This window comes from Symsagittifera roscoffensis, unplaced genomic scaffold (genome assembly GCF_963678635.1).
Source record: "Symsagittifera roscoffensis unplaced genomic scaffold, txSymRosc1.1 SCAFFOLD_25, whole genome shotgun sequence".
NCBI lineage: Eukaryota > Metazoa > Xenacoelomorpha > Acoela > Convolutidae > Symsagittifera > Symsagittifera roscoffensis.
This window is the reverse complement of record NW_026971149.1, coordinates 311,269-339,016: the sequence shown is the minus strand read 5'-3', so window position 1 is coordinate 339,016 and position 27,748 is coordinate 311,269. Positions and strand designations below refer to the sequence as shown.

Genomic DNA, 27,748 nt, shown 5'->3' with positions numbered 1-27,748 from the left:
ATGCCTATCCACCTCCCTGTCCAACAAGTCACGGAGCTTTCCCATGACATCCGGCGCCACGTTCACCGTCCTGTTCAGTAGAGCAATGCTGTTTATACCCAGCCTGGTAAGTTCTTGTTGTACCAAATTGGATCGGACTAGCAGATCCAACGGAACGGGTTCACCTCTGGCTAAAAGCTTTATCTCCGCTGCCGTTTCCACTGGAAGGTCGGGGTGTCCGGGTATAGGATGCCCTGACTTGTCTAACCACCTAGTAAGTGGCAGTTTGTCGTAGGTTTCCTTGTCCAGAAATGAAAACCAGTCTTTGATTTCTGACTGGTTAGTCTGCTTCTCTTCGAGGCGCTCATAAAATTCTGTCTTTTTACTGAGGCTATCTGCGTTCTGGTGCTTGTCACGGGTACGGTGCTCTATGATCGTGTGGTATCCATCCAGGCGCACGATCCAACAACCAATATAACTTTGGTCCATCGAATAGGTTTTCAGCCAGGCAAGGGCACGATTATCCATACGTAACTTGAAGGGAGCACTCCCCAAGTAGGCCCTGTATTTTTCCACGAAAGTGATCACCGCAAACATCTCCGCTTTTGGTGCGCCGTACTTCATCTCAGAATCACTCAGGACTTTACTCCCGTAAGCTATCGGACGAAGAACTGTTCTCCCGTTCCACTCCTGCTCCTGTCGAAGTATGCCCGATATCGCGACCACTGATGCATCCGTGTCCAGCACAAACATCCTCTTCTCTGTTGGCATGCCGAGGACCGGTGCCTCGCAAAGTTCACGTTTGATGTTCTCAAATGAAATTTGTGCCTCATCAGTCCAAGTGAACTTCTTGCCCTTGTTTCTCATCAACCGCTGCATGGGGTATATCTTGTCAGCATACCCCTTGATGAATTCTCGATAATAATTAGCAAATCCCAAAAAAACTCATCAACTGTGTATCTGTTTTGGGTGCCTTCCAAGTCAGCACTGCTTCAACCGCTTCAGGATCTGGTCTCATTCCATGTTTGTCCACCAGGCGGCCCAGATACTTTATGGAATCCCTGAGGATTTCACACTGGAGGGTTTACATTTCAGACCCGCCTGCTTCATGCAAGAAAACACCTCATCCAACCTCTCTATGTGGTCTTCTAAGGTTGGTGTTGCAATCACGACATCGTCGACATAACACATGATGAGATTCCCGTATTTCTTGGTGACGCTCGTGAGTGCCTGGGCCATCAGTCGCTGGAATGTGGCCGTCGCATTGCACAGTCCGAACGGCATCCTCTTCCACTGGAACAATCCCAGCTCGCACGCAAAGCCTGTTTTTTCTCGGTCCTGCTTTCGGAGTGGCACTTGCCAGAACGCGGAGCCCAAGTCCAACGTCGTGAAGAACTTTGCGTCTCCCAGCTTGGATAGGCTCTCATCGATGCGGGGAATCGGGTATGCGTCCTTTATAGTCACTGCGTTCAGGTAACGAAAATCACAGCAAAATCTGAGTTGTCCCCCTTTCTTTTTCGCCATGACCACGCCACAAGCCCATGGGGACTTCGACGGCTCGATCATGTCGTACTCCATTAACATCTCGATTTCCTTCCTACACGCTTCTGACTTGTGAGGGGTCATTCTTCTCGCCCCTTCTCTATGAGGTACCGAGCCCTCATCTATCTCAATCTCGTGTTCTTAAAAATTACAGCAACCTATGTCGGCCTTATGTCTCGAAAAAACGTCTGCGTTCCGACTTACAACCGCACTGAGCGAATCTAATTCGTTGTCCGATATTTTACCTTTCAAATGTTCTATATCAGGCAGGATTGGTTTATTCGCTGCTAACTCTTTTTCTGTCGGCCTCTCAGGAAAGTTGGAACAACTAGACAGCCCATCGTCTGTTTCCGACTTCATTGAAAACAATTTCCTAGAAGATTTCAATTCATTTATTCTCTTCATTATACATTCTTGGTTCGCATGCAATGGACATTTAGTTACATCAAACTTTTTCAAGTTTTCCACACTCTGAAAGTCTGTGTTCAGAGGCAAAGCATAGCCAAGCTTCTTTCCCCTCTGTATTGTCACTGTTGTTGCTTCTGTGTTCAATAACACACTCACACACAGTCCGCTCTGAGTGAGTGAGAAGCTTCTTCCTAAAATAGCCGAGCTTTTACTGTTTGGGTTTGGTACCAGACACACATGTCTGTTATTGCTGAGTTCATTCAAGTTCCTCATCCTAAACGTCGCTACTACGGCTTGGTTTGGTTTCAATCTAACTTTTCGATCCAGAAAAATCGGCACCTTGGCCTGGTTAATTAAGATCTTATTAAGGGGTATCTTTTCATACTTTCTCTCAGGATCCTTGATCCTAATCAACCCGTCGTTTAGATCGATCGTGACGTCAATGTTGCGTACGAAATCCCTTCATAGGATGAACTGATCGGATTCGTCCAAATTCTCCACTACTAGGAAGCTCATCCAAAGATGTCTTCCTCCGAGCTGCAGTGAAATGATCGGGGTTCGTCCGGTCACATAGATGGCTCCCTGATTGGCAGCTGCCAACCTAATGTTTGTCGGTATAAGGTCCGACCTCTCGAAACCCATGTCGGTCCAAGATTTGACTGGCATGACACTAACCACTGCTCCTGTGTCTAGCAGTCCTTTTACTGATAGTTGTCTGCCTTGCACGTCCAGCACGTGTGCAGCCAGATCAGCCTCGCAACCTATGTGCACGGCATCTTGTTCGAGCATCGCGTTGTGTCCGATTCGTCTAACCTTCAGCTCCTCTTGACCAATGTATATCCGACCAATCTGATCATTCGCATCAGTTACGTGAGCCTTTGTGTAGATATTGATGCCATCCACATTAATTAGAATCGGGTAAGGGCCGTGGACATTGATAAAATGTCCATCCACTTTCATCAGCCTCGGACCTCCTGTTGTGAGAAGCGCTCGCACCGCCCTGGAGTCCAGTTTGGGATCTTTCTCTCTCAGGTAGTCGGCATAGATGTCCAGGTGGACTAGTGTGATCTCGGATGGTTCACTCAAGTTCTTAACCACCTGGTGCCCTGCGACTGAGATAATGGACATTATTTTCGTCCCCTCCTTCGTCATGCCGAAAGTTTCCCAGATATAACGTTCAGTTTCAGTCCCTGTTTCCTGGGTTCCTCTTTGTCTTCTACTTTCGTCGTTTTACCCAGAGTATTAAGACTTTCCCGAAGATCTGTGTTCTCCAGCTCCGACCTCACCCATTGCTCTACTTCTTTCGTGGCTAGGTCTTGTTTGACATTCTGCAACGCCGTCCTTGCCGCCAGACCGTAATCCACCTTGAGTGAGCTAGCCGATTCTGCCTCCAGGTTCGAGGCTACCACCTCCTCAGGTAGTGTTTTTACCTTCTTAGTGGTAAAGGTGCTAGGTGTCGTCTCCTTTCTCCGAGACTCGGCCTCGTTCATCAGGCGTGCTCGACTGGCTTTTACACCCGAAAGCGCCTCTTCGTGACAGGGATGTTTCGCGTCCGCCACTGCATCCCAAAACTGATTGCAATCCGACTTGAAATGTCCCTGCAAATTGCAGAAGAAACACCTCGGCCCATATTTCATGATGAGCCCTCTGACGTACTCTTCGTGATCCTCGTCGGTCGCGTCAACGTCATCGAGAAAGTAGCCTATTGCTTTCATGTTTTGCTTGTACGCAGAACACGCGGAGACGTGATGGTCCATCGAACCACAATTCGCACACGATCTCCTCTTATCCATGTCATCGCGAGGTTTGTACCAACTGGAGTTCGCACCAGTGTTTGTCCCGCTATAGTTACCATAATTGCTGTAACGGTTCTGTGCCCTCGGTTTTATGAGTAAATACTCGCGTGACTTCATACGCAAGTCATCGGGCGTGGGTACCTGGTCAAAAGACAGGGTGAAGTGTGTGGCTAGCATCGTCTTCAACTCCTCACTTTTTACTCCGTCCATGAATTTCGAAGCAATCGCCAAGTTTCGCTCGGATATTCTCTCATCGGGGTTGCTTCTTCTCCTAAGCAATTCAAAGTCGTCCAAAAATTTGTCTATGGATTCGTCAACTCTTTGACGCCTCTTCTCGAACTTCACCATAGCCTGGTGTCCTTGTACTCCGGAGCCGAAACGATTCAGCAGGATGTCGAATATCTTACGAGCGCTGTCCCTTTCATTGGCTCTTTTTGCCATTACACAATTTAGTGCAGTACCCTCCAATGAGCGGGTACTGCACTCAAATGAGCGTAGTGCAACGATGTATGCCTCGATGTTCGAGCCTCTGAACAGATCTCTCGAAACGTTCATCACCAAACTCTCGAAGTCAACCGAGAGAGGGGAGAGGCCAAGGAGGACACTGAAAAAGCCGAAGTCATACATCGTTGTGTCCTATGCGACTGTAGTCAGATCCGATACTGAACTGACTTGTGGCACAGTTGGCAATCTTGTTTCCGAAGAGGATAGATAGAGTTGCGTCTGCCTCAGAACTGACTTGTGGCACAGTTGGCAATCTTGTTTCCGAAGAGGATAGATAGAGTTGCGTCTGCCTCAGGCGGGGTTGCGTCTGCCTCAGGCGGGACTGGGTTCGTCCAGCCAGGCCTCGACGGGGCTGCCCTTGGCCGCTCCTTGTTCCTAGGTTCGTAGTTCGTTCTCGAGCTTTGGGCCCTGGCGTTGCTGCCCGTACCATCTCCATCATTCACATGGCGTGAGCGCTCCCTTGGGTTGGAACGCTCCCCCCAATTGTTCCCATTCAAGATCGCGTCGAGCTTCCGCATCATTAAGTCAGATTTGGCATCTAACCTCTTTTCCAGGCTAGTCATCGTATGGGCGTAGGTATTATCATGATCATTCAATAATCGCTCATGCTCTCTTTTCATCCTAGCCTCTCTTTCCTCTGACTCTTTGTTTGCCTGTGCCAGGCTCTCAGCCAGGCATTGATCGGTGTTACGAATCAATTGAGCCTGATCAAACCTCGCCTGCGACTTTACGTGCGTTAGTTCATCTCTCAAATTCTCTCGACCATGGTGAGCTCTCTCGTCAACTTGATCTATCCTCTTGGTCATGTCCCGTCTCAATTCATCCAGGCCATTCATTACGCCAGCGAACATGTCACTTATGTCACCAGTTGCCCCCAATGGCGGGGTTAGCCCCAGAGAAGACGAGGTCAACTGCGGCTGTAGCCTGGTGCTTGATGACGCACCGCCTTTTTGCTTGTGCATCGACGTCACCAATCTGTTGAACGTTGATGACGCTCCCATCGTTATCCCATCTGACATAGGCCTGGTCGGCGAGGTAGAGGACTCCTTCCTGCTCATGTCATTCCTCGGGCACGGTGTGAAGTTCACATCCGGATGGGTTATCTCCGGTTGGTCGTAACTAGAGGACAGACCTTCGGCCTGTAGTGACGCCATGCGCTCATCGTACAAAGACTTCCAACTTTTCTTTGCCTTCGAGACCGTTTGCTCTTCACTCGGACTCATACTCGACATCATCGCGTTGTTGCTCTGCTTGGCCAAAGATGAGTGTGTACTTGTCGGATGTGAAGGTTCTCTTCTCCACTTATTGCTCTTAGTCTCCGACTTGGACATTCCCCTGTACAGCACTTCCTCCCGAGGCTCGACCTCGGGACGCTCCGAGGTCTCCTCTGTCCTCGCGACCTCCTCCCGTTCGAGGTCCTCGTCTGGCTCAAAGTCGGATCGAAGGAGCGTTCGCTCCCCTTCGTCAAAGGAATCCACTAGCGTTTTGCACGCGGGCTCGACCTCGGCGCTCCGCCCCTGATTGCCATCGAGGTTTTTCTCGCTCCTTAGTTTCATTTCGGTCACTGAAAGATCAGGTTGACCTTTAGTCGATTCGTCTTCAGCAAACGCGTCGGAAGCGCTGCTAAACGAGGTTTGGCTACGCCTAGTTTTAAATTTCCGCGTGCTTCCCTTGCTTAGCCTGGGAATCTTAGTAGTCGATCCTAGTGAGTCCCTACGCTGCATACTTTTTAACAAAATGAAAATATTCGTATTTCGATGGCAATGCAAACGTACCACAAACAGGATCTAGTTAAATTACTCAATGCTGCCCACTCGATTCCGTTAGTATCAAAATGTCCCGTAGATTTCTTAACGACAAAACTAGTGACTCAGCTAAAGTTACACACAGGGTCTACTCAGTATTGGTCTAATGCTAACTCAACCCTGTTGTATAGTATAACAGTATCACAAATTTTTCACAAGATATAATCAACACACAAAACACAATCGATAATCAGATGAGAATATCCTATAGGTGACAGCGACCTTTCGTCAGTATCAATTTACGGCCACACTCCTATCAAATTGCTGCTTTGTTAAAATTAAACAATCTTTGGTAAAAAGCAGTGATGATTCAGAAATATATAAATAAAACTTAGTCTTAAAGAAAAAGACCTCCCTCAATCGGAACGATCCGAAAGAACGAAGCCCAGGACACAGTCTTCTCAAGTGGGTGTGTATTTGCCTAATACACCCACCGAGGTCTTCTTTTAGGTGTCCTGCGATTGACCGAGCTGTCCTACTAAGTAGCTCAAGGCAACCTCTGATCGAAAATTTGTAAAGTCTATGAAAAAGCTCTCCCACACCCGGACTGCTCCAAGTGCACGAGAGTAGGGAACAACTTTTCTTCTCAAGTGAATGTGTATTTGCTTAAAACACTCACCGAGGTCTTTCTTTATTTGTTCCCGGATTGCCCGAACTTTCCTATAAAGTAGCTCAAGGCAACCACGCAACCAAAATCACAGTCAAAAAAAATTTTTCTTTGTTCGGGTACTTCTGATACACCCAATCTAGAATCCAAAGTTGATCACGAATTTCCGGGTCAAAATGGGTTCCTATGATCCTGATAAGCACGCCTAATATCCTAATATGATCCTAATTAAATGGATATTTTCCGTTTCCCAAATTGCCACAGAAGGTTTACTCAAGTTTCTAACAAGGAAGATCGTTAGAAGGTTTAAGACACTCCGGTTGGTTATTTCGGAGGGTTGTTAAGACACCTAGCCTACCTCGGAGGGTTACTTCGGAGGGTACCCTAATCACCCAAGTTACTTCGGAGGGTCCCCCTAACTTTACTAAGGAGGGTCAATAAGATGCTTAATATGCTCCGGAGGGTTACTTCGGAGGGTACCTCCAAAATTTTCAAATTTTTTGATCTCACTTAGAAGGTTCTTCCACTAGCTTCAAAAAGCGTCAAAACAAGCTAAAAACTTTATGGGGGGCTGTTTTAACTTCTTTGGGTGATCTCGTGGAAATTTTCCACTAAGGAGGGTTGCTAAGGGGTTTAGCTGACTCCGGAGGGTTACTTCTGAGGGTTCCCCAAAAATCAAGAAAAAGGGTTATGTCACCGAAGTAAAGCCTCTGAAAGCGGTCTACCTGGCTTAAAACTAGGTTGGCTGACTCGGTCAACCTTCCCAGTAGGATAAAAGGTGATTTTATTAAAATTTATGCCGCTCGGAGGGTTCCTCGTGATTTGGACCCTCCGAACCAACAAATTCTGTAAAATTTTTCTTTTCCGAAATAATCAACCCAAAAACGGTTGCGATTCGGAAACGTGGTCAAAAATGTCGACTTATGGTACCCAAATTATCCCGATCGGATGACTAGTCTTTGAGAAATCGCCAAAAACGCGTTCGTCAAAATGGCCCTTTTTCACCACCTATATAGGTTCTGAAAGACTTTTTCCGCAATTCCGGTCGAAAGTGCCTAAAAGTAATCGAAATGAGCGTAGTAGCCCTGTACGGCACTGGAATGATGCAAAAAACCGCACCAAAATTAGTTTAGAAACAAAATTTCGGCCAATAACTATCAAATTTGGACCCTCCGATTCCTTCCTTTTCCAAACCTCCGATTCCTTCCTTTTCCTTCCTTTCCTTCCTTCTCCACGGAGCTACTCGGAGGGTTACCCAAAAATTTCTCTAGTAACCGAGCACGTTATGCTAGCACGCTCCTAACGCAAAAAAATTTATTGCTCTAACTCTAAAAACTCAAAAACTCGATCCCCAAAACAGATTGACAAAATTCAGAAAATTATCAAAATTTTGATCGAAAAGTTTTCATTTTTTCTAACTTCTACTGAGTCTTTCCTCACGCGGTTTCTTAAGTGAAGGGGATCGAACTACGTAGCTACTCCCTATACAAAAGCTTTTTGCTGTTCGGAAAAGCTCGGATATCCGAAAATTTGGGGGTCTACAGTTTAGTCGAAAATCGATAATTTTCGACAAAATTTGGGTGTTTCTTGGGTCTAAATAGTAGATAAGTAATATATAATAAGGATAATAATCTATTAATAGTCGTTAATGAATAGTACTATACCCTCCTTTGCACCAAAATACCCGAATTAAGACCCTTAACTCGGAAATTTGTAATCGATGGAGGGTACAATCGGACCGCGCCAATCGTGCCCTCCACCACTTAAGTTTTAATGAAATAGTACCTGAACGATACTAAAAATGCTTCAACGATACCCAACAGTCGTTGCAGATGTTGTCCCTGATGTCCCTGTTGAGTGTGGAACACGTCGGTCAGCTTGCCACTCTACCCTCCGGTCACCGGCAAAATCACCATTAACGTGCTTAAACACTCAAATTACACTCGAGGGAGGGTATCCAACCCTTCACCAAAACACACAACCTTTCTATCAGAAACGATATAAATCAATCTGAAACAACAACAAATAGGAAGGTCAGATCACATCTCGTCCGGAAATAACATATAAACTGTCACTTTTTGTTTTTTACTGTTTTTGGTCTTTTTTGGATTTTTTACTGTTTTTTGTACTTTTTTGTTTTCAAATAAATTTATTTTTGGCTTTTTCTTGGTTATACACTATTTTTGTTTGGTTTTACGCTTTCTCTTTAATTGTTTTTGGTCCCGGGACCTTGGGACAAGCGGGCTCATGACTTCCCACCTAACCCTCCGGCCCCCAGAATTTTCGGTGTTAACTAAGTTAAAAAGCTAAATAGTAACAGACGGAGGGTACGCACCTTCCCCCTAGTACAATTACGGCCATTAAGGCCTCTAACTCGGGCATACGCCCGGAGCGGAGGGTTCGTCGCTGAAACGCTTGCTGATCATGATGGTTTCATGCCTTTGACAGGCCCACCCAGGAGCGCCATAAAAACGTCTATGTAACATTCGCCCAAATGCTACACAGCGACGGAGCGTAGAAAAAGTACCTATTGACGACTGGCAGGCGTCAGTTACCTTAATCTTACTCGTTTTTCACCGTCTCGATCTTGCCAGTTGATTTTCTGGTCTGTCTAGGGCAAAGTAAAAAGTTACCATTTTTAGGCCATCAGTCAAACTACTTTTGATCAGCTTTCGATTACATGCGAACAGAACCACATAGCTGAGTCTCGGATCCTCAGACTAAATGATTGTCATTAAAATCACGGCTCGAATAACCTAGTTTAATATGTTTTTGTGTGACAGTTCTATATTAAATCCATTGGAGATGGATTGACCCTTTCCTCTTTCTAGCTACTCATATTCTGAAATATCAAACAATAACGGTGTTAATTAAGAGATCTATGACATTCTAGTAGCTATACAGTCAGTTTATACAGTCCCTTCACATAGAACAGTCTCTGGGGGACCAAGCCTCCGCTCCCGTAATATTCCTGAGATAACGCCCTTATCTCTTCCAATTTGCGTCCCGGGAGGGTTCCGTGGTATATTTCTTCCCCCACTGAAGCCTCCTTCTCCACTAATATTCACAGCTAAGGTTCTTATCGTGTGTTGTTGCCACGATAAGAGGCTTCGTATTTCTCGCCTCTCGTGCGACTGTTTTCGGCGATTTTTGTCGTCGTTCTCTTTTTTTCGTCTTTTCCAGTCAAAATGGCCGTTTTTCGTATTTCTGAGAAATATTCTTCTTCTGATCGAAATTTTAAAAATAAAAATTCTAGAATATTCCTACCCTCCTTCGCAATACTTTTTCGTCAATAAGGCCTTTAGTCGTTCTTTTTTACGTCGCCGGAAGGTTGTGCTGTGCCAGTCTGGCAGAATGGCACAATTAGTTTTCTACTTAGGCTGGTAACTTCAGAACAGTTTTCTGGGTAGTTTTCTAATTTTTGGAGCACTTGTTTAAATCATTTTATAATAATTTCATGATGATAGTCAATTTCAATGGGAGCAAGAATGGGTTAGCAGCCTTTTCGGCTAAAATTGGCCGTCGAACAAAATTTCAAAAATCTTGTCTCGATGCAACGTTTTTGCTTCTTTTCAAATCAGGGAAGTTTTAATGCAAATAGGTTTTTTCCCGCGTTTTTTGATCTTCAGAGGCTGCTGCACTTCAAAAAGGCTAAAAACTCAATTTTTTGCTGTTCTCTTAAATTATTTGGTTTTCACTCCTCCGCCCAAGGAATGTTTGGTTTTAGCAAATAACTCACTTTCTGAAATGATATAAACGTTCAATTGACGCAGACTTTGGATATGTTCCCTCAAAAGTGCGTCAATTAGTTGTCGCTACTAAAGCTGAACTTCTAAATTTTTCATACTTACAAAAAAATTCACGTAAAATCTTTTTATTCGTTCATAAATACCTGAAAAAGATCTAAACTTCAAGAATTTTGACTATAACTTCCGACAGGGATTGGATTCGAACCCACGCACAGAGAACGTATTGGATTAGTTGTCCAAACCCTCAACCACTCGGCCACCCTGTCGTAGCGAGAATCAGTGCTTAGTTAAACTTATTCTAATTGAAACCTTTCAGCAGATCAATTTGAAAATTTAAGTCAACACTCATTTCATTTTACCCTCTCTGAGTTTTCTCGAATTAGGTTCCCACTTGGGCTGGTAACTTCAGAACAGTTTTCTGGGTAGTTTTTTTGGCTTACTTCTTTTAATCATTTTTTTGAATTCATGATGATAATCAGTTTCCATGGGAGCAAGAATGGGTTAGCACGCTTTTGAGCTAAAATTGGCCGTCGAACAAAATTTCACAAATCTTGTCTCGATGTAACATTTTTGTTTCTTATCGAATCAGGGAAGTTTTAATCTAAATAGATTTTTTCCTACGTTTTTCGATCTTCAGAAGCTGTTGCACTTCTAAATTTAGGTCGAAAACTTATTTTTTTGCTGTTATCTTAAATTATTTGGTTTTCTTTCCTCCGCCCTTGGAACGTTTGGTTTTAGCAAATAATTCACTTTCTGAAATGATTTAAACGCTCAAGCAATTGACGCAGATTTTGGATATGTTCCCTAAAAAGTGCGTCAATTAGTTGTCGCTACTAAAGCTGAACTTCTAAATTTTTCATACTTACAAAAAAGTTCACATAAAACTTTTTATTCGTCCATAAGTACCTGAAAGAGATCAAAACTTCAAAAGTTTTGCCTCTAACTTACGACAGGGATGGGATTCGAACCCACGCACGTAGAACGTATTTCATTTCTACCCTGTCTGAATTTTCTCGAATTAGTTTCCTACTTGGGCTGGTAACTATAGAACAGTTTTCTGGGTAGTTTTCTATTTTTAGCGCACTTTTTTCATTTAACTTTAATTTATTATGATAGTCAATTTCCATGGGAGGAACATTGGGTTAGCAGTCTTTTGAGCTAAAATTTGCCGGCGAACAAAGATTCACAAATCTTGCCTCGATGTAACGTTTTTGTTTCTTTTCGAATCAGAGAAGTTTTAATGTAAATAAATTTTTTCCGCGTTTTTTGATCTTCAGAAGCTTTTGCACTTCTAAATTTAGATCAAAAACTCATTTTTTTGCTGCTCTCTTAAAATATTTGGGTGTCCTTCCTCCGCCCATGGAACGTTTGGTTTTAGCAAGTAGTTCACTTTTCGAAATGTTTTAAACGCTCAAGCAATTGACGCAGATTTCGGAAATGTTCCTTAAAAAGTGCGTCATTTAGTTCTCTCTACTAAAGCTGATACTTCTAAATTTTTTATACTTACAAAAAAAGTTCACAAAAACTTTTTTATTCGTCCATAAGTACCTGAAAGAGATCAAAACTTCGAGAGTGTTGCCGATAACTTCCGACAGGGATTGGATTCGAACCCACGCACAGAGAACGTATTGGATTAGTAGTGCAACCCCTCAACCACTCGGCCACCCTGTCCTAGGGAGGAAGTGTGCTTAGATAAGCTTATTCTAATTGAAACGTTTCAGCAGTTCAGTTTAAAAAATTAAGTCAACTGTCATTTCATTTCTACACTGTCTGAGTTTTCTCGAATTAGTTTCTACTTGGGCTGGTAACTTCGGAACAGTTTTCTGTTAGTTTTCTATTTTTAGCGCATTTTTTTCATCGTTTAATTTTAATTCGTGATAATAGTCAATTTCCATGGGAGCAAGATTGGGTTAGCAGTCTTTTGAGCTAAAGTTGGCCGGCGAACAAAGATTCACAAATCTTGCCTCGATGAAAATTTTTTGTTTCTTTCCGAATCAGGGAAGTTTTAATGTACATAGGTTTTTTCCCGAGTTTTTGATCTTCAGAAGCTGTTGCACTTCTAAATTTAGGTCAAAAATTCATTTTTTTGCTGCTCTCTTAAATTATTTGGTTTTCATTCCTCCGCCCATGGAACGTTTGGTTTTAGCAAATAATTCACTTTCTGAAATGGTTTAATTGCTCAAGCAATTCACGCAGATTTTGGATATGTTGCCTAAAAAGTGCTTCAATTACTTTTCGTTACTAAAGCTGAACTTCTAAAGTTTTCATACTTACAAAAAAGTTCACAAAAACATTTTTATTCGTCCATAAGTACCTGAAAGAGATCAAAACTTCAAGAATGTTGTCTCTGACTTCCGGCAGGGATGGGATTCGAACCGACGCACGTAGAACGTATTGGATTAGCAGTCCAACGCCTTAACCACTCGGCCACTCTGACGTATCGAGGATTTGTCCGTAGATAAACTTATTCTAATTGAAACCTTCCAGCAATTCAATTTGGAAATTTATGTCAACAGTCATTTTATTTTTACCCTGTCTGAGTTTTCTCGAATTAGTTTCCTACTTGGGCTGGTAACTTCAGAACAGTTTTCTGGGTAGTTTTCTGTTTTTGGCGGCCTTTTTTAATTCATTTTATAATAATTCATGATGATAGTCAATTTCCATGGGAACAAGCATGGGTTAGCAGCCTTTTGGGCTAAAATTGGCCGTCGAACAAATTTTCAAAAATCTTGTCTCGTTGTAACGTTTTTGTTTCTTTTCGAATCAGGGAAGTCTTAATGTAAATAGGTTTTTTCCGCGTTTTTTGATCTTCAGCAGCTGTTGCACTTCTAAATATAGGTCAAAAACTCATTTTTTGATGCTCCTAGAATATTTGGGTGTCCTTCCTCCGCCCATGGAACGTTTGTTTTAGCAAGTTGTTCAATTTTCGAAATGATTTAAACGCTCAAGCAATTGACGCAGAGTTTAGATATGTTCCGTAAAAAGTGCGTCAATTAGTTGTCGCTACTAAAGCTGAACTTCTAAAATTTTCATACTTATAAAAAAAGTTCACAAAAACATTTTTAGTCCATAAGTACCTGAAAGAGATCAAAACTTCAAGAGTGCTGCCGATAACTTCCGACAGGGATTGGAATCGAACACACGCTTGTAGAACGTATTGGATTAGCAGTCCAACGCCTTAACCACTCGGCCACTCTGACGTATCGAGGATTTGTCCTTAGATAAACTTATTCTAATTGAAACCTTTCAGCAGATCAATTTGAAAATTTAAGTCAACACTCAGTTTTTTTTACCCTGTCTGAGTTTTCTCGAATTAGTTTTCTACTTAACCTGGTAACTTCAGAACAGTTTTCTGGGTAGTTTTCTATTTTTTGGAGCTTTTTTTAAATCATTATATAATATCTCATGATGATAGTCAATTTCCGTGGGAGCAAGAATGGGTTAGCAGCCTTTTGGGCTAAAATTGGCCGTCGAACAAACTTTCAAAAATCTTGTCTCGATGCAACGTTTTTGCTTGTTTTCAAATCAGGGAAGTTTTAATGCAAATAGGTTTTTTCCCGCGTTTTTTGATCTTCAGAAGCTGTTGCACTTCAAAAAGGCCAAAAACTCATTTTTTTGCTGTTCTCTTAAATTATTTGGTTTTCATTCCTCCGCCCAAGGAATGTTTGGTTTTAGCAATTAACTCACTTTCTGAAATGATATAAACGCTCAATTGACGCAGATTTTTGATCTGTTCCTTAAAAAGTGCGTCAATTAGTTGTCGCTACTAAAGCTGAAGTTCTAATTTTTTCATACTTACAAAAAAGTTCACAAAAACATTTTCTTTCGTCCATATGTACCTGGAAGCGATCAAAACTTCACGAATGTTGTCTCTGACTTCCGACGGGGATGGGTTTCGAACCCACGCACGTAGAACTTATTGGATTAGCAGTCCAACGCCTTAACCACTCGGCCACTCTGACGTAGCGAGGATTTGTCCTTAGATAAACTTATTCTAATTGAAACCTTCCAGCAGTTCAATTTGGAAATTTGAGTCAACAGTCATTTTATTTTTACCCTGTCTGAATTTTCTCGAATTAGTTTCCTACTTGGGCTGGTAACTTCAGAACAGTTTTCTGGGTAGTTTTCTGTTTTTTGGCGACCTTTTTAAAATCATTTTATAATAATTCATGATGATAGTCAATTTCCATGGGAACAAGCATGGGTTAGCAGCCTTTAGGGCTAAAAATGGCCGCCGAACAAATTTTCAAAAAAAATTTTGTCTCGATGTAACATTTTTGTTTCTTTTCGAATCAGGGAAGTTTTAATGTAAATAGGTTTTTTCCGCGTTTTTTGATCTTCAGCAGCTGTTGCACTTCTAAATATAGGTCAAAAACTCATTTTTTACTGCTCCTAGAATATTTGGGTGTCCTTCCTCCGCCGCCCATGGAACGTTTGTTTTAGCAAGTAGTTCACTTTTCGAAATGATTTAAACGCACAAGCAATTGACGCAGAATTTAGATATGTTCAGTAAAAAGTGCGTCAATTAGTTGTCGCTACTAAAGCTGAACTTCTAAAATTTTCATACTTATAAAAAAGTTCACAAAAACATTTTTAGTCCATAAGTACCTGAAAGAGATCAAAACTTCAAGAGTGTTGCCGATAACTTCCGACAGGGATTGGATTCGAACCCACGCACAGAACGTATTGGATTAGTAATCCAACCCCTCAACCACTCGGCCACCCTGTCGTAGCGAGAATCAGTGCTTAGTTAAGCTTATTCTAATTGAAACCTTTCAGCAGATCAATTTGGAAATTTAAGTCAACACTCATTTTATTTTTACCCTGTCTGAGTTTTCTCGAATTAGTTTTCTACTTAGGCTGGTAACTTCAGAACAGTTTTCTATTTTTTGGAGCACTTTTTTTATCATTTAATTTTAATTCATGATGATATTCAATTTCCATGGGAGGAAGATTGGGTTAGCAGTCTTTTGAGCTAGAATTTGCCGGCGAACAAAGATTCACAATTTTGCTTTTCAGAAGCTGTAGCACTTCTAAATGTAAGTCAAAAGCTCATTTTTTCGCTGTTCTCTTAAAAGTTTCAAGTGTCGTTCCTCCGCCCATGGAACGTTCGGTTTTTGCAAGTAATTCACTTTCTGAAATGATTGAAACGCTCAAGCATCTGACGCAAATCTTGGATTTTTTCCGTAAAAAGTGTGTCAATTAGTTGTCTGTACTAAAGCTGATACTTCCAAATTTTTATACTTACAAAAAATCTCACATAAAACTTTTTTATTTGTTCATAAGTACCTGAAAGAGATCAAAACTTCAAGAGTTTTGACTCGAACTTCCGACAGGTATGGGTTTCGAACCCACGCACGTAGAAGGTTTTGCCTTAGCAGTCGAACCCCTTAACCACTCGGCCACGCTGTCCTAGGGAGGAAGTGTGCTTAGATAAGCTTAATCTAGTTGAAACCTTTCAGCAGTTCAGTTTAAAAATTTAAGTCAACACTCATTTTATTTTTACCCTGTCTGAGTTTTCTCGAATCAGCTTCCTACTTGGGCTGATAACTTCAGAACAGTTTTCTGGGTAGTTTTCTGTTTTTGGCGACCTTTTTTAAATCCTTTTATAATAATTTATGATGATAGTTAATTTCCCTGGGAACAAGAATGGGTTAGCAGCCTTTTGAAATAAAATTGGCCGTCGAACAAATTTTCAAAAATCTTGTCTCGATGTAACGTTTTTGTTTCTTTTCGAATCAGGGAAGTTTTAATGTAAATAGGTTTTTTCCGCGTTTTTGATCTTCAGCAGCTGTTGCACTGCTAAATTTAGGTCAAAAACTCATTTTTTTGCTGTTCTCTTAAAATATTTGGGTGTCCTTCCTACGCCCATGGAACGTTTGGTTTTAGCAAGTAGTTCACTTTTCGAAATGTTTTAAACGCTCAAGCAATTGACGCAGATTTCGGAAATGTTCCTTAAAAAGTGCGTCATTTAGTTCTCTCTACTAAAGCTGATACTTCTAAATTTTTTATACTTAAAAAAAAAGTTCACAAAAACTTTTTTATTCGTCCATAAGTACCTCAAAGAGATCAAAACTTCAAGAGTGTTGCCGATAACTTCCGACAGGGATTGGAATCGAACCCACGCACGTAGAACGTATTGGATTAGTAGTGCAACCCCTCAACCACTCGGCCACCCCGTCGTATGGAGGATTTGTGCTTAGATAAGCTTATTCTAAATGAAACTTTTCTGTAGTTCAGTTTAAAAATTCAAGTCAACAGTCATTTCATTTCTACCCTCTCTGAGTTTTCTCGAATCACTTTTTGGGCTGGTAACTTCAGAACAGTTTTCTGGGCAGTTTTCTATTTTGAGTGCACTTATTCTATTTTGAGTGCAATTTTTTATCATTTAGTTTTAATTCATGATGATAGTCAGTTTCCATGGGAGCAAGAATGGGTTAGCACTCTTTCGAGCTAAAATTGGCCGTCGAACAAAATTTCACAAATCTTGTCTCGATGTAACGTTTTTGTTTCTTTTCGAATCAGGGAAGTTTTAAAGTAAATAGGTTTTTTTCCGCGTTTTGATCTTCAGAAGATGTTGCACTTCTAAATTAAGGTGAAAATCTCATTTTTTGCTGTTCTATTAAATTATTTGGTTTTCATTCCTCCGCCCATGGAACACTTGGTTTTAGCAAATAACTCACTTTCCGAAATGATTTAAACGCTCAAGCAATTGGCGCAGATTTTGGATATATTCCCCAAAACGTGAGTCAATTAGTTGTCTCTGCTAAATCTGAACTTCTTATTTTTTCATACTCAGAAAAAAGTTCGCATAAAACTTTTTTATTCGTCCATAAGTACCTGAAAGAGATCAAAACTTCAATAATTTTGCCTATAACTTCCGACAGGGATGGTTTTCGAACCCACGCACGTATAACGTATTGGATTAGCAGTCTAACGCCTTAACAACTCGGCCACCCTGTCGTATGGAGTTTTTGTGCTTAGATAAGCTTATTCTAATTGAAAACTTTCAATAGTTCAGTTTAAAAATTTAAGTCAACAGTCATTTCATTTCTACCCTGTCTGAGTTTTCTCGAATCAGTTTCCTACTTGGGCTGGTAACTTTAGAACAGTTTTCTGCTTAGTTTTCTGTTTTTTGGCGACCTTTTTTAAATCATTTTATAATAATTCATGATGATAGTCAATTTCCATGGGAGCAAGATTGTGTTAGCAGTCTTTGAGCTAAAGTTGGCCGGCGAACAAAGATTCACAAATCTTGCCTCGATGTAAAGTTTTTGTTTCTTTTCGAATCAGGGAAATTTTAATGTACATAGGTTTTTCCCGAGTTTTTGATCTTCAGAAGCTGTAGCACTTCTAAGTTTGAGTCAAAAACTCATTTTTTTGCTATTCTCTTAAAACTTTCAATTGTCATTCCTCCGCACAAGGAACGTTCGGTTTTTGCAAGTAGTTCACTTTCTGAAATGATTGAAACGCTCAAGCATCTGACGCAGATTTCGGATATGTTCCGTAAAAAGTGCGTCCTTTAGTTCTCTCTACTAAAGCTGATACTTCTAAATTTTTTATACTTACAAAAAAAAGTTCACAAAACCTTTTTTATTTGTCCATAAGTAGCCGAGCAAAAGTTCTCAAATCTGTCTCAGGGTAATGTTTTTGTTTTTCATCGAATCAGAGAAGTTTCTATTTGTAACCAGGTTTTTTGTTTGCGTTCTCTCATCTTCGGAAGATTTTGCTCTTCTATATCAAAATGTGTCAATTAATTGTCGATACAAAAGCTGATACCCCAAACGGTTTCATACAGTCAGAAAAATCCACATAAACGTTTTTGTTCATCCAGAAGCGTAACCTTGAAGTTTAAGCTTTAGTAAGCGCTTTTCTGAATTGGATCAAACGCTACAGTATTTGTCGCAGGTTTTGGATGTGTTCCGTCAAAATTGCGTCAATTAGTTATCTCTACTAAGGCTGGTACTTTGAAAACTTCGTAAAAGCAAAAAAAAACTCAGATAGAGTTTTTTTGTTCTTCGGAAAGTACCTGAAATTGATCAAAACTTCAAGTTGTTTTGCCAAGAAATTGCGACGGGGTTGGGATTCGAACCCACGCACGCAAAACAAATAAGTATAGAAGTCCAACGCCTTAACCGCTGGGCTGTCCTGTCGTGTTGAGGAGTGGTTCTGTTTATAAACTATTCCGAATGGAACATCTCCGCAGTTCAGTTTGAAAAACTAAGTCAACAGTAATTTTTTTGTACCCGATCTGAGTTGTGTCGAATTAGTTTACTAGTAGAGCTGGCAAATTCAGAACAGTTTTCTTGATTATTAGCTCACCCGATTTTTTTTTCAATTTGTTATATTCATGATAACTGTCAATTCCCATGGGAACAAGGATGGGCTAGAAGTCTCTTGTACTTGAACTGGTCTTTGACCAAAAATTCTTAACACTTATCTCAAAGAACGTTTTTGTTACTTTTTGTATCGGAGAAGTTTTTATTTGTAAACAGGCTTGTCTTGTTTGCGTCTTCTCGTCTTCCGAAGATTTTGCTCTTCAATACAGATTTCATATCTTATTTTTCTGCTCGGTTCATTTGAAATCTTGGGATCCATCATCCGCTCATAGAAAGTTTGGTTTACGTACGTCGTTCACCATTCGAATAGAGTTTCTCAAACAAACATTCTACGCAGATTTTAGTTCTGTTCCGTCAAAAAGAGTGTCAATTAATTGTCTCTACGAAAGTTGATACTTCTAAATAAGTGCTTACAATCAGAAAACTTCACATAAATTTCTTTCAATCAGAAGCTTTACCTTGAAAGAGATCAAACTTTCAGTTTGTTTCGCTAGAACCTTTCGACAGTTATGGGATCCAAACCCGCGCACGTAGAACGTATTGGATTAGTAGCCCAATGCCTTGATCATTCGGCCATTCTTCCGTACGGAGGAGCTGTGTCTATAGAAAACTTATTCTATTTGGAACATTTCATTAGTTCAGTTTGAAGAACTACCTCAACAAAGATTTTAATGTACCCGGTCTGAATTAAGCCGAATTAGTTTCCCACTAGATCTGGCAACTTCGGAACGGTTTTCTTTGTTATCAGCACACCTTTTTTTTCATTTAAATTAATTCATGATGACTGTCAATTACCAAGGGAGCAAGAATGAGTTAGCAGTCTTTTTTGCTAAAACTGACCGCCGACCGAAAGTTCTCAAATCTGTCTCAATGTAACGTTTTGTTACTTTTTGAATCAGAGTAGTTTCTATTTGTAAACAGGCTTGTTTTGCTTGCGTTTTCTCGTTGCCAGAAGAATTTACTCTTCTAAAAAATCAAAGTTTTTTTCTGCTGCGTTCTTTTCAATTTTGGAATTACTTTCTCCGCTCATAGAATGTTTGGTTTAAGTAGGTCGTTCACTCTCCGAATTTATTTAAACGTTTAAAAATTCGACGCAGATTCCGGTTGTGTTCCTTCAAAATGCGTCAATTAGTTGTCTCTACTAAAATACTTCTAAAAATAGTTCATACAACCAAGACAACTCAGAAAAAAAATTTCCTCATCCAGAAGAACCTGAAAGAGATCAAAAAGTTTTTTTTCTAAGAACTTGCGACAGTGATAGGATGCAAACCCAAGCACGTAGAACGTTTTTGATCAGCAGTTCAACGACTTAACCACTCGAACACCTTGTCGTACTGCGGAGGGATGCATTAAAATTACTGAGTCCAATTGACACATTTTAGCAGCTCAGTTCGAAAAACTAAGTCAAAAGTGATTTTGTTTGTACTCGGTCTGAGTTGGGTCAAATTATTTTCCTACCAGAGCTGGCAACTTCAGAACAGTTTTCTTTGTTATTAGCGCAACTCATTTTCTTTCGTTTAGTTCAACTTTTCGACGACTTCAATGACTTCTTGATTTTCTACTGCGGTTGGTTTGCTTTATAGCGCCAACTTTTTTCAAGTAATCCTTGAAACGCTCAGCGTTCTCTTCAAACAAACTGTAGAAATAATCTAGAATGTCAATTTATTCTGATAGTATCTTGATTTTTACGGATAACTAGGTTTTTGACAATTTTGTTTTGTGAAGCCTTAATAAAATCTTATCTTTTCCCTAATTTTTTGTTTTTCATTTTGTTCCTTTTCTAGCAATATTTTTTCAAGAGAAAGTGGAATTTTTTTCGAGAAACTTCGAAACAATTTGAGCACCAAACTGATCAGACTTCGAATTTTTGATAGTTTTAGTTGAGAAATCCGGCGTACAGAAAATTAAGACAATCATTGTGCTGCTATCGTCTGTAACTTGGGTTAGGAGGCAGCCCATTTTGTTTTCTAGCAAGCCGTTTAATATATATCTCATTATCCTCAAGTTTTATTCGGTTTGCCTAATTTAGCAGGAAATTTAAGTTGAAACAACCTCAAAATAAATGTTTCGGTCTCTAGCGATTACTGTTTTTTTTTGGCACTGATAAGATTTGAATCTTGTTATCTTCTTTTTCGTTAGTATCATATGTTTTGTCTTAGTGTAAGCGTAGATGCCAATACCTCTTCCTCGTTCAACTTAAGCGCAATTTTAGAAAAGTTCATATGCAAATTTGGAAGATTTTGTTGTAAGAGTTCAGCCAGGTTCCAGTTAAAGAGAAGATAGGTGGATTTTGAGTCAATTGCCCTTCGAAATCTTCAAATTTTGGGGCAAATGTCTGATGTTTTGTAAAAAAAAAAAGAACACGAAAAGTTTTAGAATCTGCTAACTCCATGTCTCTGTTAACAAAAAAATCTTGTGGTTTCATATCTGAGTTAAAAGTTTTAGTTTTGTTCGCATTAATAGGAATTCTGCAAATTTTTAGCTGTAATACGCAAATAGGATCCTTTCATCGTCCCCACACCCCTCGTTTCCGCCTCTCATCTCTCGTTTTCCTAATTTTTATGCTTTTTCTAGTTTCCTAAATAGTTTGCCATTTTTACTATTGTCATTCAAAGATCCCAAAGCAGCGTGGAAATCACGCAAGCACTGGGAATTACAAAAGCGGAATAAGTTTATTTTGATTGAGTTTTAGCTTGCTTTTTTTAAAAAAAAACAATTCAATACATATGACTAAAGAGCAGCTCGCAAATCGCAGCAGTTAATTCGGATTAAATTGGCTAAACGCTGCAAGTAAAGAGCTCGATTCTGATTGTCTAAAAGTTCACATGTAGAACAAAATTAGCCTCCTCCCCCAAGACTACTTCGCGGGATGTTAACTTGGTCCAGGGGGGCTCTTCTTTGTTGACTTCTTGCTTTACCGGAGATAGCTAATTTGGTATTCGGTCAATGATTATGCAGGCGTTGATTATCATTTCGTGGCAAAATACAGACAATAAAATTACGCAGAGGGTTTTATATAATTGAAGAAGCTAATTTGTTCAAATGCAGTTTTCCTGGAATTATTTGCTGTACTTTGTGTTGGAATGTGTTTGTGTGTTGAAGAGTGGCTCTTCTGGTGTGGCTGCCGGAATAGTGGAGAAGTATGCGTTGAGTGAGGACACTCTGGACTGGAACTGTCGGGAGAACAATCTGGTCATAGCCGGAACAACTGCCGCACACACACAAGGCGGTGCAGCCCTGTTGAACTCATCCGCTGCTGGCAGGTTCACAACCAGGCAGAGCTCCTTCTCCCCCTCTTCCAGCATAAACAGAAGTGGAGGGGGAATCAGTCATGTGACCGGATCAGCAGCTGGCACTATGTTGAACGACTCACAGGTACTCAAGCTCTTTCATGTAAGGAGTTTAACATCCAGAACTATTCCATGACGGCAGAGGTGATAAATATGAGGAGTTCAAAAGATTGATCAACTTCTGTTTTTCTTTCAGCTTGATCACTTACAAGGATAGGAGTCTTGCTGCCAGTTATTATGCACATATGCTTTTCCGCTCATATGTACTCAAAAATGATTTATTACCTAAAATGAACTCCAAGTAGCTCAGGCGTTATTTTTTTTATCGTTCTCTATCTTTCTTTCTTTCCTTTTGACACTTGCGAAGCCTTTTTTCCCCAAGCTAAGTCGCAAACATTTGTGCCATTTTTGGGGCACCTTGAAAGCTTTATGTAGCTGCTTTTATTGTGACTAGTGTTTGTCGGTTGTTTAGCTTGCGTGGTTGAGTGGATAGTGCGGAAGACTCAAAGTCCATTAATTTCAGTAGGTAGCAGTTTTTTGATGGCATGTGCTTTGACATTCGAATAGTAATAATTTAACACAGTTGATGCATTTTTTAATTCATCAAATGAACAGAAAGAGTGATTTGTTTGAAACAACATAACAATCATAAAATTTCGATTTCCAAAATTTTCTAACGCAAGTTATGTCCCAATTTTTTCAGCTTTTTATATTCCAAATCAATACTTGCAAAGTTGAGTCAATTTGTATTTGGTGCCACTTTTGGTGAATTGTTTTGGCTATTTGTTAGCAGGCAATTTGTAGCTGCCTCATTCGTGACTATTGTCTGTCCGTCTTTAAGCTTGCATGGCTGAGTGGATTGTGCGCGAGACTCTAGTTCTCCTGATTGCTGTAGGCAGTCCTAGCTCCTAATGAACTGTTGCACTCCGCACCAGGTTCATGACTAAAACTAAACTTGCATTCAGCTTGTACCAAAATACATCTAGTCCATCGACCACTAAGACGTCGGTTCATCTCCGAAACTGTCCCAGTTGAAGACCAATTGACGCTTTGCCAACTACAACCGAACTGACACCTGTTGTTGTCTCAATGATTTCTTCGACCTGCCTCAGGGAAGCTTCTGATTGGATTAACTGAAAAACGTCGTTGCTGATCAAAGTCAAATCGATGTCTGGATCTAGTTCTACTCTGGCCGGCCTGCCGTTAACATAACGCTTCTTGGAAGCGCGACGTAGACTTCAGTAATTGTCGTTTTGTTCCACAGAAGACGATGCAACCACTTTTTTACCCGTGTCCGTTGTTGCCTCGCAACATGGTTCTTCTCCCTTGTAAGCGTCCATCTGCTTCTTTGCTCTGTCACCTCGCCCAGCTACAGACTGAATTGGCGATACTCAACAAAATCAATTTTCTGGGGTCGAAAAGCTTATTCCCATTCGAAAGGCACTGCAGACTTCGGATCGGCATTCAAGAACATCTGTAATTCTTCATCTTGGAAGCTTTCATCCAAGTCGTACTCAGGACTATATCTGCGTCTGTTTCATAGCTTCGCACTACAATGAATGGTTTTACTATTTGAAAAATATCCAATTTTAGCTGACCTGTAGTGCGAAACAAATTATCGAGCGTTCACAAACTTTCTACGAGGTTCTTCCGAGGCTGTAGTCGGATGTGCTTTTGCCAATCTCTCCTAAGACTTGCACCATACCCTTGCTGGGCGTGGAACTCAGAGATTCGGGTTCTTCTTTGATGGTACACCCTCTTCTACTGCCCATTTTTCCCTGCTCCGAAGTTTTATTTTCAACAGCTTCCTGTCCGCGGAGTTCTTCGTCAGGTGTCTTTCTCTCCCTACATGCCTAAAACTTGGGACTTTAAATTAGCCGCTCTCGCCAAACAAAACTTCGAAAGTGTGCTACATCAGTTCATCACTGGATTCGGTGATCATCTCAACCGTCCCATCACTTCCAGTCCTCAGCACTCCTCTCGGACGTTCGAAGAGCATCCCATGTAGTTATTCTAGTTGTTGGGAGCTCAACACCACGTCGACTTCTTTTTCAGTTGCCGCCGCCACCACAGCATCAGATCGCTCCGTAAATGTCTCAATCAGAACCCCAACACACTTGCATCACTAAACTGGTCGTCCCACCGCTCCTTGAGTTTGCCATTGAAAGCTCCAAGTGGAGGAAAAGTTTTCAGAATCATGGAAGCGCAGATATTAATCAAGTGAACGCAAATTGTCTCTTCCAGTTCCATACGGACTAAAAGAGAAGGCTATCCACGAACCCATCAATGAAGTGCTGCTCCGTATCACTTCGCACGATCCGTTGCCGGACTCTAGCAGCCCATTAATAACCGTTCGATCTTCATCTTTGTCACGATTCCAATCACTGGCCATCGACAGCTCGGGTTCAAACATCATGGTCCGGTCGTCGACTATACTCATACATGGCGTTTTCTGTTCAATGTCGTTTTTATCGTTTTGCATCGTAGTCTTCATTTTCGAGCCAATCGTTCCTTCATCGAGTGATATTGTCACCTTAATTGGTAGCCTCTCGAACATTAGCGGGACTGGCTGAATAGCATCACTCTCTTGGCAGATCATTGATTTATTCTCTCTCACAAACAGGCCATAGCACTCTTTGAGTTCATGAGCACTGAGGACCACCCTGGAGTCAAGCTCGCTTTCGCCGATAACGATGAATGTGAACACAACCTTGAATTTTCCCATCTTGATTTTCGCTACGATGTATCCAAGCGCGTACACCTGTTTCGTTCTTTTCCTGTGAAGGTGCCTTTCAACTGTTCATTGAACCTCCGGACAAGTGGCCCCTATCTGAGGAGCTCACGCAATCCTTCGGATATCACATTGCAATCTGTCTTTTTGTCAATCTCGATTTCCGCTAATTCTACGCAGACTTTGCCCAACACGAAAGCTTGCCACTCGTCCGCCCCTTCGGATCTGAGTGCAATAAGTTCTCCTTCATGCGTCTTGGGGTCAACGGAGTGGTTCATACTCTGCCACATCTAGTACTGTCGCCCAAGGGAAAAACTATCTCTTTCGGCAAGGGCACCGAATTACCACCCGCATGAATACAGCGCCATTGATAGTTCACTCTGATTTTCGGTTTTCGTTTCAGCGTGCTGAGACTCATCAACATTGGACTGGACAAGTTCTACCACCTATCACCGACTTCATGAATGCACAGCAATGAATGACAGCACCGCGTCTTTTCTTGGACCACATTAGTTCCCGCGTCTTTTCTCGGGTGCATTGCTCTGAAATCAACGTAATTGAATCAGTTTGAACTGCCCAGACTTCCTAAATCAGCTTCCAGCAGAAACACGTCGTCTATTCGTGCTTCGAATAACACTTCGTTTGATGCTAGGTAGTCCTGATTCATTTTTTTGTCGTTTTTTGATCAATTCCTCCTTCAACACTCGTCGTTGCCGAATCCAAAATCGTTGTTCGCTCGATCAAGAAGGCCAGCCCAGGAGCGCCAATATAGAGTTCTCTGGGAATAGTCTCATCTAAGCACGCTCTCACTCTACTAAACGGCCGCAAAGTATTCCCCCTTTACACCGTGTAGTAGCGGGAGCACTAAGACACGATTTTATCCACAATCCCAAAAGGGTTATGTTAGGCAGACTAAATCGGCCGATCAAAGAATTACGCAACTTCCCCTCGGTTTATGCTCTTATCTGCGCTCCTCTTGCGTTTGTAGCTAGTTCGACAAATCGTGGGCACAATAAGAAAGTTCTGAATTGCAAAGAAAGTATAACAAAGCAATTTTGAACGCCCTTGATGAACTAACTACTATTTAAGAATTTCTATTACTAAGCACGCATTTCGTTCCTTTTGGTCACCGCCTCATCAACCTTATCTTCAATCTTCGCTTGACGCAATGCCAAACTCGCCTTCTCCAGCAGCGAAACTTGCTCACCGAACTAATTCAACCCGGTACTAAACTCAGGTTCAAATCACCTGAAGTAAATAACTAACATTTGTGCGACACAACTAGCCTCGCATCTAGCAATGGCGTTCTCCACGGACCAACTATTCTTCTCGGTTTACTCAATCGTTTTCTTACTGAGACTCATCCGTTCGTTCTCTCAGCGTAAGTGTTCATGGAGGCTCTCCTGTACCCTCCAGTTCCTTATGATTTTTTACACTTAGTTGTAGTTAAGTCACGCCATTCTCTATCAGTCCTGACATCCGCTTAAATCACTTGTCCGCACATGTTTTATGACAAGGTCAACCAAGGAAACAAATTGACCAAGGAAACACAATCCTGATCAACTTATTCCTGACGTCCACGAACTTTAGCCCTCGAGTTCAAATTAAAATTTAAACGATGCGTTGATTAGTCAGTGACACTCCCAATGTCTTTATTCAATTATCCTGTTAACGTTCCGACCTCCCGAGGGTAAGGAAAGACCCTTTTCATGGGTAGCTAATTCATGTCAAGTATCTAAAATTTTGATCGATGTTCTTTCCAAATCCCAACTTTCTAGCTATCAAAAGAACTTCACTCATCTGTTAGGGATCAAATTAGGCCAGAAAATTACCTCCGGGGAGCCAAGTAAAATTCCCTCCGTTCATTTTGTTCAATTCTCATGCCGTGGTCCTTCTGGTGCCAGTTTTCTCTTGGACTACTTTTTTGTTGTCTAGTTGAATTGCTCTTAACCGATTATTCGCCAAGCTGAGCTGAACGCAATATTAACCGGACGCAATATTAACCGAATTACGCAATATTAGCTGAACGCAATATTAACCGAATTAATTTTATTACATGGTTGCAATGGAAAAGCTATATCGCACTCAGCTTCTTCTTCAATTCCGAATAAATAAGTTTCCTCCCAATTATTAGTAAGGTGAACAATTCCTCTTTCCAGGGATTGCGCTGGGGATTAGTCAACTTAAGGTCACCCAGGGTCAAATTTTCTCGGACAGGCTCAGGGTTCATGGGGGACCTAACTAACAAGTTTCTTTCATATCCCATGAGTACATCCCAAGTCACCCGTTTCTAATGTCCATTATCATTTTTCCTGGTAAAAGGCTATTAACACCGGAAGGAGTTGCCGGATGGGTTCTACTCAGCAGGGTTCTTTCTCCGTCGTTCGCATCTAAAGTCCATTGCCGCTATAAAGTCAATATGTCTGGCTTATTATTTTGAGTAAATTGCCTAAAGTTTTTTTCCCACATTCTATTAACTTCCGGTCCACCTGTCCGATTTGTCCCAAATTCTAATACCCTGTCATTACCTATCAAATTCCAATGTTTCGGCTCCCTGCGTTCAGTGGGCCGAGAAACGACTTCCGGAAGTCGGAATTGGGACTATTTGCTTAGAGCATGACACCGGAAGGAAAGGTCCAGGGGTCTGGGATTCCTAACTTAACCTTCCCTCAACTAGGTTCATCAGGTACTAAATTGTGGCCCCGTTCCAACCGCTAGTTACCGAGTTCTAACGGGCAATTTCCTTTTCCGTGGACCGTTATCATTTGGGCGAGGGGTGTCCGAGGTGTCTGAATCAGTAATTTTACACACAATAATTCACATAATACGTTAAATACGTTAACGCTTAAATCGAAAATCAACCAATGTCACTCACGAAGCTGCTGCTGCTCATTCCCAGTCCAAAAGCTATATGAGCCAACTGGAGAATGATCTGGGGAGATCATAGCAAATACTTTTATTCAAGAGTAATTTCTACATAATACGAATAAGAGTATTA

The 27,748-nt window shown here is 41.2% G+C and overlaps 1 protein-coding gene and 2 non-coding genes across 4 annotated transcripts in view; 1 reads left to right on the top strand and 2 right to left on the bottom strand.

The window, feature by feature from the left end:
• Positions 1-27,748, top strand: part of LOC134856176 (uncharacterized) — a 177,368-nt gene that overhangs the window by 119,474 nt on the left and 30,146 nt on the right. For both annotated transcript variants that reach the window (XM_063872541.1, XM_063872540.1), the window contains one exon: positions 21,832-22,104. In XM_063872541.1, coding sequence (XP_063728611.1) covers positions 21,832-22,104 — 273 coding nt within the window. The remainder of the gene's footprint in view (positions 1-21,831; positions 22,105-27,748) is intronic.
• On the bottom strand, positions 12,746-12,827 carry Trnas-gcu (transfer RNA serine (anticodon GCU)). Its single transcript has one exon. It is a non-coding gene; the product is annotated as a tRNA-Ser (tRNA).
• On the bottom strand, positions 14,271-14,352 carry Trnas-gcu (transfer RNA serine (anticodon GCU)). Its single transcript has one exon. It is a non-coding gene; the product is annotated as a tRNA-Ser (tRNA).